The 16727-nt window shown below is 46.1% G+C and overlaps 1 protein-coding gene across 4 annotated transcripts in view; it reads left to right on the top strand.

Moving 5' to 3' along the window:
- Positions 1–353: 353 nt before the first annotated feature.
- The window catches only part of TRIM36 (tripartite motif containing 36), a 68302-nt gene continuing 51928 nt past the window's right edge, over positions 354–16727 (top strand). For 2 of the 4 annotated variants that reach the window (XM_048504228.1, XM_048504227.1), the window contains exon 1: positions 360–646. In XM_048504228.1, coding sequence (XP_048360185.1) covers positions 584–646 — 63 coding nt within the window. In that variant the 5' untranslated portion in view covers positions 360–583. Of the gene's footprint in view, positions 647–16727 lie in introns of all 4 variants that reach the window. The other 2 variants (XM_048504225.1, XM_048504224.1) reach the window with 2 other exon arrangements.

Below are 16727 nucleotides of genomic sequence, written 5' to 3'. Positions count from 1 at the left end.
GGTATTTATTTAGTAGGCGTGACCGCCACCCCCGCCCCCTGGCAATCTCAAAATGGGACTATAGGGGCAACCTCCGGCTCCCAAATTAATCAGCCGCGTCCAGGATGACACCCGCACTCACTCAGAAGCAAGTTCCCACTGTAGCATAGCATAGCTACAGTCCAAATGGGTCGAAAACGGCGGCTACGGGTGAGTCGTGTCAAATGCAGTCCACATTGGAAAGTGACTCGGCTGAGTGCGAGGTGGCTCCCGGTTGGCGAGATCTGCTGGGGTGTGTGTGTGTGTGTGTGTGTGTGTGTGTGTGTGTGGTGGGGCACTCTAGGCGGAGCTTGACCGTCCGGAGATGGAGTTCAGCTCATGAAAATTTCACGTCCCTGAAGCTGCTCCTGGGCGGACGTTTTCCTTTCGCTCATCCCCTCCTTGGCCAGCTTGCAGGCGGAATCCGTTGCTTCTTGGATGCGCCCACGGCGCTGGTCTCTTGCAGGGCAAAAGGCGGCGAACCAGATCGCGCCCCCGCCCAGAGACGCCGCCTCCGGGGCTCTTCGGGTCGGCTTCTCGCCGCTTCTCGGCTCCTTCAGCGAGGATGTCCGAATCCGAGGAAGGCAGCGAGTTCGGCTACATAGTGGAGTTGTTAGAGAAAGGCAAGGTAAGGCGGCCAGAAGGGAGAAGTCGGCCGCTCCCTCTCCCCTGTTGGGGTGGAAAGGCGTGGTTTCTTTCCTCAGGGTCTTTTCCCCGGGACGGCCGCTTGATTTGGGGCTGATCCGGGAAGTTGCCCTAGTTGTAAATTGCATGCAAGATAGGGGAAGGCGGGACGCAGAGGGGGCGGGGGACTAAGGGGCTGCACTTGTTAAGGCCGGTCGCGCTCAGCGCTTTGGGAATATAACGAAGTTGTGGTGCAAAGAGCTGAAGCTGTCCGATGCGCCCCCCCCGCCCGCCCGCCCGCCCCCCGCCCGCCCGACTGACTTTCTCCCTGCTGGGGAGCGACGCATGTGCGAGAGAACAGCGCAAGGACTGCAGCCGCCACTTTGTCAGTCGAGCGGGGGACTGGTGCCCTCGGCTGTGCCAATCAATAAACGTTAGCCGGCCGAGCGTAGGCTGCAGGCTCGGACTGTTGTCCCACTGGCGAGCCAATCGAAAGCTCCCGCTAAATGCAGAAATAACTCATCGGGGGGCGGGGGGGGGGCGGGAGAGGGGCTGCAAGGCACGGGCGGAAATGCCAATCACTGTCACCTGTCTGCAAAAGTTATGCAAATGCCAACGAGGGATCATCATCATCATTTTACAAACTTAGGAATGCCTTAACCTATCTCAGGTCTGTGAGGGAGACTCCGGGTGAGAAGTGCACAATTGTGAGAGGTATGCACTTGGATTAATAATATTAAGAAAGGAAAGTTGCCTATAAAGGGCGAAAAGCCATCTCGTGCTGAACTCTGCTATAATGACTTGACTGACTTGACTTTCTCTTGACTTTGCCTGGATTACGGAAACACCAAACCCAGGCATTTTCACAAACCAATGTTAAAAATGTGTTCTAACCAGGGCTGGGGGGACAGAGAAGGCGAATTCAGCTTGGCCTGAAGCACAAAGCGGGGCTCAACTTTAGTCATTTGTAAATTTGTTAGCATCTAATAAGTTTCTCAACATTTTTTGTGTTGCAATTTTTTTTTTTAAAAAAAAGGTTGTTATGGCTAGGGTCCTCAGAGAATGGGAATGGCCTTAGTCTCTCCAGACCTCAAGATGGTGTAAGTCTTAACAATTGCACAGCATTTCTATGTATTTCACATCTGATAGGGTAGACTATGATGTGACAAAGGTTAATTTTAAAGTCAAATGAACAAGTGCCTGGCCAGAAAATAGATTTACATTGGCATTTAATCCTGGTAAAGTTTTCTTTTTTCATTAGCTGTACAATGAGCTGTTTATTAGTTTGGAGTATATATCATAGGGCAACTACATAATGTTGTACAGTGAAGAGTCTGACGGACTGAACTTAGAGAGGATACGTGTCATGTTGCAATATTCAGAATGCAAGTAATGGTGTGGCAGGGAAGTTCTAAAACAGAACTGGCCAGCCTTACTTACTTACACACACACATGCGCGCACACACACATATTAAAAGAGGCATATTTGGCCTCATGTTAGAAGGGGCATTTATATGCCACATCTGTTGTGTGTGAGGCTTGAAGCCATGATGCTAGCGATTGAAACAAAAATGCTCTCGGTATTGTTGTGTGCACATTTAGTGCTGTCAAATTGCCGCTGAATTATGGCAGTCCAGTAGGATTCTCAAGGCAAGAGACGTTCAGAGGTGGTTTTCCATTGCCTTCCTCTATATAATGACCCTGGTTTTCCTTGGTGATCTCCTATCGAAGCACTAACTAGGGCTGATCCTGCTTAGCTTCTGAGATCTGACAAGATTAGGGTAGCCTGGGCCATTCAGGTTAGGGTGCTCTTGGTATTAGACAATGCTAATGTAAATAACCTTTTCAAGAGTTAAATGCCTGACATTTTCTAGCTCATAGACATTAATGGTGGATACAATTAATTGCATGTACCATGTTTCAAACAGAACCTCTGCATGTCTCAGCAAAGGCCTTTCTGGGAGCAGAGGCACGTCTAATGTAGGGCAAGCAAGTACTCTGGGTGCTTCTTGAGGGGGGCACTAGTTTAGGTGTTGGGAGGCCTAGCAGTAGGGCTGGCCACATGTGCTTGCCCTCCTAGATATGCCTCTGCTGCTGCAGTGCCAGAGAACAATGAAGATGGATGGGCCAGTGGGCAGCAAAGTCCCATAGAAAAGGCCCACTCCCAGGATGCCCTGGGCAAAGAACTGAGGGAAGGGCTTTGTCAGATTCTTCCCTTGGCTGGCTGGCCAGCCATAAGCCCCTGGCTATACCCCCTTTTCCTCTTAGAGCCTTACCAAGCTGCTGCTGCCTAAGGCACAGCTGTGGGCACAGGTGGCACTAGGCAGCTGTGGGCACAGGTGGGACTTGGCAGGCAGTGGCAGGCCTTTTCCCCTGGAGTTACCCAGGTACCTCCTCTGCTCCATCCATTGGTTGCCACTGCCATGCCTCCTAATCCACATTGCAAGGAGGGGAAACCCTGGATGCTCCTTCCATGAATGGTGAGCGCTGATGAACAGAGTTTCATCTGTATGTGGTTTAAAATCTGTGAAAACCTTCCAGGTCTTGCCGAGCTGTTCCATAAAGACCAGAAATCTTGTGGCACTGGAAAGATTCACAAGTCTTCATCCTAGTAGAAGGCCACAAAACTTCAAAGACACAAAATTCCTGTCTGGTTTTGTTGCAACAATTGGTAAGGGGTATGGGGAGAATGTTCCTCTAAATGCATTGGTCATGGGAGAGAAGTGGTGTGAGAAGCAGGCATCCCTTGATTAACTGCACCAGTTGAATAGTAGGTAAACCAGCAAAAGGCTGGGGGAGGAAACTGAGGGTGGTGGTGGCCACACTTGGTGCTGGATGCCACAGTCCCTGAAGGCAGCAGCCAGTCGCTTTCCGATTCCTAGTGGGCATTCTCTGTCTCCCTTTGGATTCTGTTTTGAGCTCCCAAGAATGGCTACAGAGTGCTGCCAGCTCAGCTGTTGCCCACCCTTCTTGCTTTGCAGCCTAAGTCTCCTCCATCTGCTCACTGGAGAACCCTGCAAAAGGGAAAATCAGCTCCCTGATTCCAGGAGTACCACCTTGGGATGAATGTAGCCTTCCCCTGCCCCAACTCCTCTGGGCACTGAGGTCACAGGGGGAGTCATTCCTGGTGGTCACTCCCCACACCAAGGTGTTGGGGTGGGGACATGCACGAGGGTTTTTTCCGTGATTGCCCCAGGCTCTGGAATAGCCTCCCCTCAGAGATTTGCCATGCATCTATCCTTTATGGGCTTAGATGCACGGTAAAGACTTTCCTTTTTGCCTAGGCATTCAGTTAGCCACCCTGGAAAACCCCTCTATAGCTGCTGGTCTGGTGGTGGGGGTGGGGGTGAGGGTGTGGGGAATGGGGTTATTTCAACACTATTTTTATTGGTTGTTGTGGGTTTTCTGGGCTGTGTAGTCGTGGTCTGGTAGATCTTGTTCCTAATGTTTCACCTGCAACTGTGGTTGGCATCTTCAGAGGTGTATCACAGACAGAAGTCTGTCACACACTCTGTGTGATACACCTCTGAAGATGCCAACCACAGTTGCAGGCAAAACATTAGGACAAGATCTACCAGACCACGGCCACACAGCCTGGAAAACCCACCACAACCAGTTTAATTCGGCTGTGAATGCCTTTGACGGTACTATTTTTATTGTTGTTTTAATTGTTATATTGTATTTATTATGTGTTTATTGTGGTTTTTAAATGTTTTAAATCTGTGTAATCCATCTAAAGATGCTGGTATAAGACCGGGTATAAATATTTATAAATAAATACATCCTAAAATGATCATAGAGAGAAGAGTTAAATGAGTGGAAGAGACTAGCACCTTAGAAATTAGACACAGTAGATATCTGAAGGGAAAAGGAAAAGGAAGTAGAAAGTGAGGGGGGAGTTTTGTGAAGAAAAAGTGTGGGTCCCCTCAGCCAGAAGTTATTGCCATCTGTTGTTTCCTTCATTAATTATATCACCTCTTGTAACTATTAAGCTAAAGAAAATATATAAATAAAATTTTAATTTGCTTAAATTAACCTGAAATCCTACATCTGAATCTTGTATGGGTTTCTTCCTCAGGACCACATGCTTTTTCAAACTGTTTTAAAACTCAGATACTACATTTTAGGAGAAATTAAAAAGAGATTTGGAATTAAATTCCTGGTGGCAGTGATATATACCTTAAAAAGAAAGGAAGAAATAAAAAATATTTTGTATATTATATTTATTTAGAAAGAAACAAGAAAGTGGTCATCACACTGCTGTCTGGAAGCTCTGCTGTTACTGTGCTGTATTGTCTTAAATTACCAGCCATCAAAAGAGCTTCCAATCCTTATTTATTATTTATTAATTGGTTTTGTTGGCCACTCTCCACCATTGATAAGGGTTCAGAACAAATACATATATTTGTAAAATAAAACAACTGCAGACAGCACATCCTGTCTGACCTTATGGCTCCCTTCCTCACACATAAACCTGCTGAGGGAAGAAGCAAATTGATGCTCCAAAGAACAAAAGCAAAACAACAACACCCCTCCCCCATCAGTCCAGTTTTCCCTTAGCCTCTCCACTCCTAAGAATAACTGGATGATCATTTTTGGCACATTTTACAGTTTGGCGTTTGATCTCACGTGATTCAAATCTACTAATTCCATAAGACTTTTTATGTCTTCTTCAGTTGCTCTGCACATTTTTTCCAGCACCAAGACATCTTTCATAATGCTTAAAAATGCACAGTGAATATGTGCCTGGCACCCCAGACAGCAGTGAATCTTCACGTCACATATTCACGTTTTTAATATTTCCTATAAGTCATGGGGCCATTTACCTTTCCAAATAAGGATTCAGCATACCTAAAGTCAGGGATGTCCCTGTGTGCATAGTGTAAGGCCTCTTTTTAGGGTCACTGGGAACAGCATTACTGGAAGAACATTTTCCTGAATGACCACTTCTGCTGACCTCTGTGAGGAATATTAACCTTCTATCCTCTATACTTAACTCTGGAAGAACTTGTATTTCAGCACTTACATGGAGATCTTGCCTTTCTCATGGAGGCGGAGGACATCTTGAATGGGTGATTCCTCACCCCACTAACAGGGAGGCAGGAACAAGTTTTCTGCAACTTCTTGTCTTGAGGATTTCGGCCATCTTCCCTCGGTATTTTTCCTGCCTCTTACAGTGAGAGCACGGTCCGTGCAGGCTACTCACTTATTTGTTGTTAGTCTTATTGTTGTTAGTCTATCTTTTTTCTTATTTGTCCTTCTTATATTATCTGTCTATTCCCCATCTGTCCTCCCTTCTGTTGGATAGAAGGGACTCTCCCTCGGTGGAGTGCCTTCTCACATGAGGAATTCCCGCCTTTTTTTTCTCTGACACAAAATGGCGTCCAAGTCCTTTTCTCCCTGTAAGGAGACTTACAGCAAAACGGCCATGGAAGGAACAAGAGTGGCTACTTCGCAGGACACCCCCTCCCACTTGGGAAATTGTTAGGTTCTCTCTGAGCAGGGACCCATGGAGGATCATGCCCACCCAGTAAGCCATTAGGTCTTCTCCGAACAGGGCAGCCAATGGGGACCGGGAAGCCAGTCGGCCATCTTCCAGCCCCAGAAAGCAGCACAGGGATGAAAGAAGCACAAAATCCAAGCCTCTCAGGAGGCAGCATCCCAATAGCGCTCTGGAGCCAAGCCATTAGGCGCGGAATGTGCTGCCAGCTCCTCTGATGACCCAGGAACCTTGCAAGCCATGATGATCAGGCAAGACCATTTTGCTCATGGGGGGGGGGACAGTGAAGAGGGTTGTTCTGCCCAGCAGACCTTACTCGTGAGTAATCTCGCTGGTTGGCAGTGTGTTTCTCCCATGGAGTTTGCTGAGTCCCTCAGGAATGCAATGAGGGAAGACTTCAACATGTTTCTAACCAGCAGCGGGGGGATATACTTCCATATCTCATGCCCCCAGACCCAGGTTCCCTCCAAGATCCAGGGACCCTTCGTTTCCCAGACGAAGAGGATCTTAGGTGGGAGGGGGAAGGGAAAGAATCCATAGAGCATTTTTCAGACATGGAGGACTTTCCTATGGAGAGCTCCAATCAGTTCATGTGATTCTTTAAGGCGGAAGAGCTCCCCCTGCTGATTGCTAAGACCATTTCAGCCCTTGATCTTCAAGATCCTGACAATGCTCAGGATCCCTTGGTGGAGTCCTACATCCTGTCCTAGCCAATAAAAGGGTGCCCTTTGGGCAACAAGGATTTTTTCCCTCATTGGGATAATAGCCAGAAATATTTCCCTCTTCCGGAATTTTTTGAACGCTGCATTCAGAGGGAATGGGCCAACCCCACCTCCAGCAAGGTCTTGCCTGATCCTTAAAAAATTATATGTGGTACCAGAATATGTCCATAAGATGCTCCAGGTACCTCTAATAGATGCCCCTGAAGCCTCCCTTTCCTCTACCCGAGATTCTGGATCTACTGGCTCAGGGTCCTCTATGGCATCTGAGACCAGAGTGGTTCAGTTTGACTGCTTGGTTATTGAACGCAACCAACTGCTGAGCAAGGGTTTTTCAGAAAGAGTGATCTCTTCTGGCATCTTGGCGTCCCTCCACCACCAGGATCTACAATTCCTCACGTAAGGCCTTTGGTGGAGCAGGAGGAAGTGTGAACATCCACTGGAACATCCAACTCTGCAATTGGTTCTAGAGTTTTTACAAGAAGGCTTCAAGATCAGCCTATGTAGCACTACCCTGAGACAGTGTGGCTTTATTTCTAGGGGATCCCAGATTCTTGTCAGCTGGACTTTGTCAGATTTCTGAAAGGGGTCCAGTAACTACAACCACCATAAATCCACAGATTCCCATCTTGTAGACTCCATGTGGTCCTTTAGGCTTTAACAGTCTCCTTTTGAGCCAATCCAATCCATTCACCTTTGCTGGCTCTGGATTAAGCTCCTGTTTCTGTTAGCTATCACCTTGGACAGGAGAGTGTCCGAGTTGAGGGCCTTATTGGTGAATAAGAACCTCTGCATATTTCATAAAGGCAGGGTCATCCTTAGACCTGACCCGACGTTCAAACCCAAAGCATCTTCCATCTTCCATTTAAGACAGAAAATCATAGTGCCAAACTTTCCCCCCAGTCTTACGTACCCTACTCTAGTACAACCTAGATGTGCGCAGATCGCTCAAGGCCTTCATTATCCATTCAGAGCGTATCCATAGCTCAGACAGCCTTCTCATCAATGTTGCACCCCCTAATCTGGACCTCCAAATGTCCAAAGGAGCTTTCAGTTCTACCCTATAAAATAGCCAGTGTCCCAGTACCTTCTGGGATTATGGCCCATTCTATTCGCAGCACTGCCACCAATGCCTCTGTGGAGGCATTCAGCAAGAATGCACTCAGCAAGAATGTTTCTAAAGGGAAAATTTGTAGGGCTGCCATCTGGGCATCCATCTCATCTTTCGTTAGGCACTACAAACTTCAGTCTTGGGTATCTGCTGAAACCCTTTTTGACAAGAGGGTTCTGGAGCATATCACTGAGGACTAACAATAATCCCACTCATTTTGGAGACATTGCTCTTGGAGGTCCCATTCAATATGTCCTCCGCCTCCAGGAGAACGGTCTATTGGATACTCACCATGAAGGGCCCTTCTTCTGGTAGGCAAGGAAGACATCTTAACCCTCCCACTCATTGTTAGTCCTCAATGTTACTCTAGGTTATTTATACAGTCATTTCTACCTTAATTAGGAGCCTAAGTCATGTTTTCTGCTATGTTCTATTCTGTTCAAGTTATTCCTGTTTCATGCTGTTAACCACTGCTTTGTCAGGCGAATACTGAGGGAAGGTGGCCGTCGACCCTCAAGACAAGAAGTTGCAGAAAATTTGTTCCTGCTGTTGAACTTAGTTAATTATGGACCAGCCCAGTAATGTGTGTGAGTGCAGTTTATAGAAACTTCCCAAGAAATAAATGTAAAAGGAAAAACTTACATTTATTCAAGTATGTTCAGTTCACATCTTTGTTTCAGGTAAGAGGTAGATAGAAAGAAACCCTAATCTGAGAAATTACTTTCCCTAGGACAAGTGGGCACTCTAACGCGGCATCACGCGTGTGGAAGAAAGAGTTGCTTCTGTGGAAAAGGTCCACAGAGATAGAGAGCCATTGTCCATGTGCTCAGGACAAAGGACAGAGAAATGTGGCTGCAGCATGGAGAAGAAAGGAAGTTAGTAGGCGGTCTCCTGGCCCAGACAAGGAGGTCAAGCAAGAGAGGCAACAATATAGTTAGAGTGAGACACACAGCACCCCCCAGTGTCCAGGCATGCAGAAGTCGCTCATTCCAACACCTGCACCTCTGATAGTGGGGTGAGGAATCACCCATTCAAGATGTCCTTCTTGCCTACCAGGAGAAGGGCCCTTCACGGTGACTATCCAATGGATCATTTTATTGCTAAATGTTAGTTCTGAAAGTTTTGAAATATAAAAATGTTGCAAAGGATCAGTAGACTTCATTTGTGTTTTCCCGAACTCTGGTTCCAAAATTGTAAAATGTCACAGATTTCAGGGATCTGAAGGGTCAGTGTGCTGCCTTCACACCCCAGGTGAAACAAGGGCCTTTAGTGCACACCCTACGTATCCTGCTGTTGGTTCCTTTGCAGTGGGGTTTCTCTGCAGTTTTCTCTGCACACTTGGGCTGAGCCTTGCCAGGAGCAGCCCCTGGGTGACCTCAGCCGTGGTGAATGAGGCGGGAGAATTTGCAACTCTACAGGGCAGCAGCAGCCCCTTGTGGTGCTACTGTCTCTGCCTTTTCTGGGTATAGCAGAGAGTTCTCCTCCTTCTCCAGACTGAGTTGACTCCTATCAGCCTCTCTAGTGCAGGGGTAGGGAACCTGCGGCTCTCCAGATGTTCAGGAACTACAATTCCCATCAGCCCCTGCCAACATGGCCAATTGGCCATGCAGGAAGGGGCTGATGGGAATTGTAGTTCCTGAACATCTGGAGAGCCGCAGGTTCCCTACCCCTGCTCTAGTGTCTGTCCCAGTCGGTCGTGGAAAGCCTCGGCCCCTGACCAGGCAGGGGAGTGGCTCAGACATTCTCATTCAGCTGGCCCTTTCAAGTTCTCCTTTCCCACTCTGCAAAGCCTTTTGGGAAAAGGGGCAGGTCACAGTACCTTCTGATTGGTGTCCCAAAAAGTGGGAAGAATAGTGGAAACTGCTGCGGTGTGGGTGGTAAGGCAGGGGGAGGAGTGAGAAAACCCAAAGAAAGCTTAACCCCCAATCACTTGGATCACTTTCCAAGTGAAAGCAGAGGAAAAGCTGCAGTTTTTGTTTGATCTGAGGTGCAATGAGTTTGGGAAAGGGGAAAATGTGTGCGTATCTTTTTGGAACCCAGCCCAAGGGGAAGTACCCTAACAGCAAAGACTACGAGTACATAAATAGCTAAGATGTCTTAGCTGTTCCTCTCCAAGCTCACTTGAGTTTCTTTCCCCCCTGCTTTTCTGAAATAAGCATGAAGGCTTATGAATGGCAACTAAATTCCTAAAAATAAAAATGAAAGGGTTGACTCAGGAATAGATGTAACAAGCAAGAGAGCAACCTGATTTAAGCATATTTGGGGAGGATGAAGAGAGAGAATGTTGCTTCATCAGAAGCAAAGAGCTAGAATAGATCATGGATGAAATGTGATCATGTTAGAAGATGAGAAAATGGGCCTCAGTAATTTGATCTTTGTAGTGGAAGGTTTGCTCTAACAGAAGAGAAGGGGTGAAGGGACAAAGGTTCTGAGCGCTTTGTGTATTGTATGTTCCTCATTGATTCTGATTTGTGTTAAAGCACTTCAGGAAAGTGTTGAAACACTTGTGATTTGTGTAAAAGCACTTCAGGAAAGCTCTAATAGAGCTTGAAAGTGTTGATTTTTAAAAAAGCACTTCTGATCACATTTGTGGAATTCTTCAGCTTGCAATGATCCATTTTTCTTTCATTTCAAACTAAGCCAAACATGATTTGTGTAGTCTGACTGACTTGCCAGAGTATAAGAATGTCCTGAAAGCAAAGGCAAGGCCAGGGATAAATTGCCTTCAGGGCTATCTTTTAGTGAAGGAATAGCACCAGCCTTGCAAAATGTGTTGTAGAATGTAAACAAATTGTCTCAGTGAAAGAACTGCATAAGGCTAGTGTTATCATGAACCAGTGTTCTTTGGACCACTGTTTTCAGAGAGGCATCATTTTCTGCCCCTGACACCTTTCTTTGGATGTCTAATACAAAAATGGTGAGTCGTGGGTCACATAATGTCCAGGACTGGGGCCAACCACCCCACCCCCACCCCTGCCCTTACTTGCCGAGTCAGCACAGGCAGCTGCGCGGCATTGTTTAAATTGGCCGTGCTCGCCCCAGGGCCAGGGGCAAAGCTGGTGATTGGGGGTGGGCCCAGATAGAAGCACGAACACCGGGGAAAAGGGATAAAAGGGCAAATGAGGGAAAGCACAGGATGGGTGAAGAAGGAGGTAGAGAGGTAGTTAGAGTGTGGCAAGGAGCACGGCACAAAAGGAGAGCAGAGTGACGGAGCCGAGGAGAGGAACAACTGGCGCACAGGGACATTCACATTTCTTTTATTTTGCTAATAAATCTGCAACCCATAAAATTTTTAGCGGGTCACAGAGGAGAGGTATTAAAATAACTGGGCCATGGGGAAAAAAAGTTTGGGAAATGCTGGTGTAATACAATTTTCAGTACAGTTCATGTGCCACTTTGACTTTGTGCCTGTGCATCAAGATGTCTTATGTGGTCACTGACTAGCAGTATTAATGTGAGCAGCACACTTGAAATGGTGCCCTTTGAACTGCTAGGCTATTTGATAGCTTTCTTTGTAATATCTGTCTCCCAACAAACAGTCTTACAGTCTTACAGACGGATGCAAATGGGCCAGTCCTTCCTGCACCACCTACAAGCAAATATGTTTGAAACAGAACCAGTTTGATGTTCTTGAGAGGAGACCAGCCAACAAAGGACTAAAACCTATTCTGAAAATGGATTTTCCTCTCTAAGTAGTAAAAACCTTTATAAGGAAAAGAATGTTGGGTGAAGCAAAAAGTTTCATGAACTGAACCTAGTGCAGATCTTAGAAACTTTGTGTGTGAACTAAATGTTAATTCTTATTTTTATATCACCATATTGGCTTCAGCCTGAAGAGGTGCTATATTTTGCAGGGTTATCATTCTGGCTAGGAGTTCCTTACAGCTATCAGGTAGATAAGTGTATGTATAAGTAATAGCCTTGTGTTGTTATGCGACACTCCTAAACTATTTGCACTTTCTATAAAAGATAGTGGCTATATTAGGAACAAGCTGTCATCTTTCAGGAAGTGATTCAGGATTTTCAAATTTATGTTGCTGATGCTTGCATCTTAAAACTGCAAAAACTCTTCCCCTTTATGATGTCACTTATTTAGTAACCTGTAGGAATCTTTCTTCCTCTATTTCTCTTAAAATGGGTGGTCTATAGCTTACAACTACAGATGAAGAAACATTGGCTCTATTATTTTGCTGTCATTTCTCTTATTTATCAACTGGGGGAGGGGTGCTAAACATACACATATTCATCCATTTCCCTTGCTCTCTCTATGTTCCCTTCTTTCTGAGGTTTTCTAAAAGTCACCTCTTCTTGCATAAGCATAATTCTTGTGCCTCTTCCTATAAATTCTGCCTTTGCTGCCCTCAGCTAAGCATAAGTACGCCCAGTGATAGAAACTAGACTTTGTGAGTGTGAAAAATGAGAAATTCTTCACCTCTCAAATTTAGAAAGAAACCAAACCATTTCTCTTCACATCAGTGAGTGAAGTCTTTTGTACATCCTCACTAATGACCCATTTAAAGTGTCAAAATAGGCCAATTTAAGGCAACAAGAGACTGGTTGTGACTAAAAAGAAATGACACTGGAGTGAAGTAGTTTCAAACAAACTGGCTCAGTAATAACCTCAACGTAGCTTTTAGGGGGTAGTTGAGTATAATTTTAACATTTGTGTGTAATATTCTTCTTTGATATAGCACTTCTGAGGCCGGTTTTGCCTGGAAGAATTGCACCTGGGTGGACCCGGGATCTCACGTACTGGGTCAATTTTGCCCTAGTCTGTGCTTCTGCATGGATCTCCGCTTCTGCCCCTGCACTACTCCAGCTGTTTCGGCATTGGCACAGGGCTTTTAAAATTTGCTCCGCAATCTGTTTCACGCATGCGTGGAAAACCTCTGTTTTCTGCATTCTGATTGACTGCTTATTGTGCCACACAAAAGGCGTCATTCTCCCCCATTTCCCCCCTCACAGAGGGAGAGACCATGAATTTAGAAAGAAAAAGGGGGAGGGCAAAAAAAAAGGGGGGGGAGGAAGAGCAACGAAGTTTGCCTTTCCCAGGCAGGATGGGAGGAAAGGGTGTGAGCGGGGGGGGGGGGGGGGGGGGGGCAGCCCTCCTGCAACAGTTGGAATGAAAGACTCAATTTAGGAGAGGAGAAGGGAGCCCTTTTACGCAGATTATAGTTGGGAAGCTGTGATCCCTTTCATGCTCACCTAGGATCGGGATTGATTCCTTGCGCTCCAGCTGCCTTTTCTCCTCTCCGTCCCCCCGCACATAAATCTCCCTCCCTTTCCTCTAGCAGATGGATTTTTGCCACTGTGGCTCAGCAGAGGGTGTCAGACCCTTTGGAGCACACAAGGCTGGAAAGAGCAGGGATCTCTTTGAACTCCTGCCTTGGGGATGAGTAAGGTCGATTCCACACTTCAAAAATTGAAGTAGATACAAACCGGTTTGGTTTGATTCGGGACCTTTTGAGTGCACTTTCACGGTCCCCACTGCAGCTTGTGGTCACCAAACGACCCCTGCTCCAGGCAATGCAGCAGCCAGGCAGAACTCCCCACTGGTTGTGGATCTGCCGCGTGATCCGCTCAGGGGCTTTCCTGATAAGCTGCTGCATTGTGCTGGGGCGGGATTTTTTTATTTTCTACCACGTCTGCGTGAGCATGCGCAGAAGAACCGTACACACATTAAGCATGCGCAAGCATGCGCAGAAGAACTGCACACACAAACAGGGGAACGGGCCTTTAAAGCAATGCCCCGTCTCCGTTCTGGTTTGCCTCCGTGTATCCATGTGGATACGACGTGTAGTGTTGCTTTAGACTGTGTTTTACAGGGAAAATCATTCAAAACCAGCCCCATGTCTCCACGTATACATGTGGATTTCGGCTCCAAAAGTTAAAAAAAGGGCTGCACGCGCATTGCGTACAGCCCACTGCACCCTGATTGGCTGGGAGGTTCCACGTCACTCACAACAGTGGGAAATTCAGCTGCCGATCTTCCCCACTGCTCCCTTTCGATCCAGATTGATACTGGCATTTTTGAAAAGGTCCACTTTCAACCAGGTCTGGGGAAAGCATGTGCTAAGGGGGAGAAGCAGCGGTGAAGCCGACTTTGCCCATCCTTTGCCCGGAATGCAGTGGGTAATTCTGCATCAAACCTCGTTTTTTCTGCCAACTAGCGCACGCTATTTCGTCAGTGGGAAATCGACCTAAGTGAGGGAGGGGAGGAGGGAGACTCCCCCTTGTCACATTCCTGCAATGCCGATAGAGAGGCATAATATTGTTGTTTGCTTCTCAGACATCAGACTTTTCTCTCTTCCCGCGGTTGTAGTGGCCGCTACCACTCCTTGCCTCCCTCCTTCCTCTTTGGGCTAGACACCAGCCTCTGCTTAGTGATGAAAGCACCTCCCCCCATCTTTGACATTTGCATTCCCGGCTCACACTGTTGGTGAGAAAAGTGTTGGACGGGTCAGAATGGCGAGGCAGAAAAAAATACAATAGCTCTGCCCCAGATCTGCTCCTGCGGTTTTTGTCACCCAGGGGTATTTTAAAAGTACCACCTTGCTAACGATTTTTGAAATTTGTGGAGCAAAGGTAATACCATAGGACAGTGCTGGGGCCACACCTGAGCAGACACACTGCAGCTCCAGGAGCCGTGCGGAATTCTCAGCTTCACAGATATATTTCCCGTGTTCACATTGGTGCAATTTCGCCGTGCAAAAATGGCCTGAGTCAGTCCTCTTCCTTCTGTGGGTTCTCCCACCAACAGTTCTGTGTACTTACCTGTCCTTGGCTTAAGGCACAGAGAGGGCTTTTAGATCAAGTGGCTGTGACATTTGGCACTCGATAGACATTAGCCTACCCGCCCACCCCCCAAGACTTTGCTTTGTGTTAGAGAAACCAGAAACATGTTAATATGTCCACATCAGCAGCTGCTTTGATGCTCTGGCTTTTTGATGTTAGGCTCAGTCTTCAATATGATTTGAGGTTGGGAGTAAACCACTTCCTCTACTTATTCATAAAGTCTCCTTATGGTGATGGTGGGGAGCTTGCTTGTCTGGAATGTCCTTTAAGAGTAACATTCTTTGTCTGGAAACAGAAGTCATCTTTCACAAGGGATGATGCTGGAACATTTCTGGATATTTTATTTGCAAAATAGGGTAAGAAAAATAGTTGCATAATTGTATAGGTGTTTGGTACTGCTTCTTAATATTATTTTTTATGCTAACAAAATACTGGTTTGCTATATTATCCACCTTCCCCCACTCCACAGCCTTGGGTCACGTCTGCAGATTCGCTGAAGAAAATCTGATTCCAGCTTTGCTTGGGTTGGTTCCTTTCAACAAGGTCAGCAGTGGGACTCTGCTTTTAAAAAAAGTTTTAGACAAAACTTAAGCTATTCTGGAAGTTTTAGAACCTCCTAAGAACAAACAAGCTCCAATCAGTAACCATAACAAACAAAAAGCTTTAAAATTAAGAGTTACTAAAGTTTCCAGCATTTTAACTAAGGCTTCTGCTATTGCAATCACTTCCTTAACATTATGCAATCAACTTTTGTTCCTATTGTATGTGTTTTGACTAAATGGAGCCCAGAATATGCTACAAGTTTCATAACTGAGAAATTCAATTCATATTCTGGAAGTCATAAATTCTTATATAAAGCAGAACCATGCAAGACTAAGCATATTTATTTAAAAGTAAGCTCCTGTAGTTTTAAAGAAACTTTCTACGGCGTGTGTTTAAGACCACAGTCTTAATTTGTGAGGAGTTGAACAGGGAGACAAAACAGGTATTTAATATATGAGAATGATCTCATCAATTAGGCTGATCTACATGGATCTAAAAAAAATAAAAATGCTTATCTAGCTATATTTGTAGTAAAAGCAAAATCTTTTCCTCATTTTTTCTGTAAATTCTTGTGATCTTGATCTCTAGCAGTAGAGTTACCAGCAACATTCTACATTCCCTTGCCAGTCTCTTTTAGATAGTTAATGATACAGGTGCTTGTGGCTCTGGAAATGAGAACAGAGGTGTGCCTAACTCAGAATATACAGATAATTTTTTGTGGTCCATGCCAAAACAGTATTCCAAAATAATGGTTACTTTTGGCTCTTTGGGGACCATAGAGTTCTTCTCAGGGTGACTACCTCCCCCTCCCACCCAACACACTTTCAGTTATAGTCCTCAGGCACTTTTAAAGAAAAATAAGACTTTGTACAAAATGTAAACTTTATCAGGAAAAAAACATACAGCCTGCAGGTAACTTGTAGTATTTTTAGCCTAGTGTTTATTTCCTGCATGACAATTAGCTCTTCATGCCTTGCTTTACTAATGTGTTCCTTTTGACTGTAGGTGCTGCATGGAGTAAGACAAGAGTGTCAAACTAATTTTTTTACTAGGGCTGGATATGACACAGAGGTGGGATCCAGCAGGTTCTCACAGGTTCCCGAGAGTAGGTTACTAATTATTTGTGTGTGCCGAGAGGGGGTTACTAATTGGTGATTTTGCCACGTGATTTTTGCCTTAGTTACGCCCCTCCTCTCAGCAGTAGTGTGCAGAACTTGAAGCAGTCTAGCAGGAGGTGCACTGGCATGCGTGGCAGCCTGCATCTGCGTCCATTTGTTTCCCGCCCAAGGACCGGCGCAGCAGCTGCGTCCTTGCCACAGCCCCGCCCCGGAATGCCCAGCCACGCCCCCGTTGTGCCCCGCCCAGCCCCATTCGCGCTAAACACAGTTTGAATCCCACCACCATGGGGACCTGTTAC

The sequence above is a fragment of the Sphaerodactylus townsendi genome, linkage group LG07 (assembly GCF_021028975.2).
Source record: "Sphaerodactylus townsendi isolate TG3544 linkage group LG07, MPM_Stown_v2.3, whole genome shotgun sequence".
Taxonomy (NCBI): Eukaryota; Metazoa; Chordata; class Lepidosauria; order Squamata; family Sphaerodactylidae; genus Sphaerodactylus; species Sphaerodactylus townsendi.
Note: the sequence above shows the minus strand (reverse complement) of the source record. Positions and strands in the feature narration are given on the sequence as shown.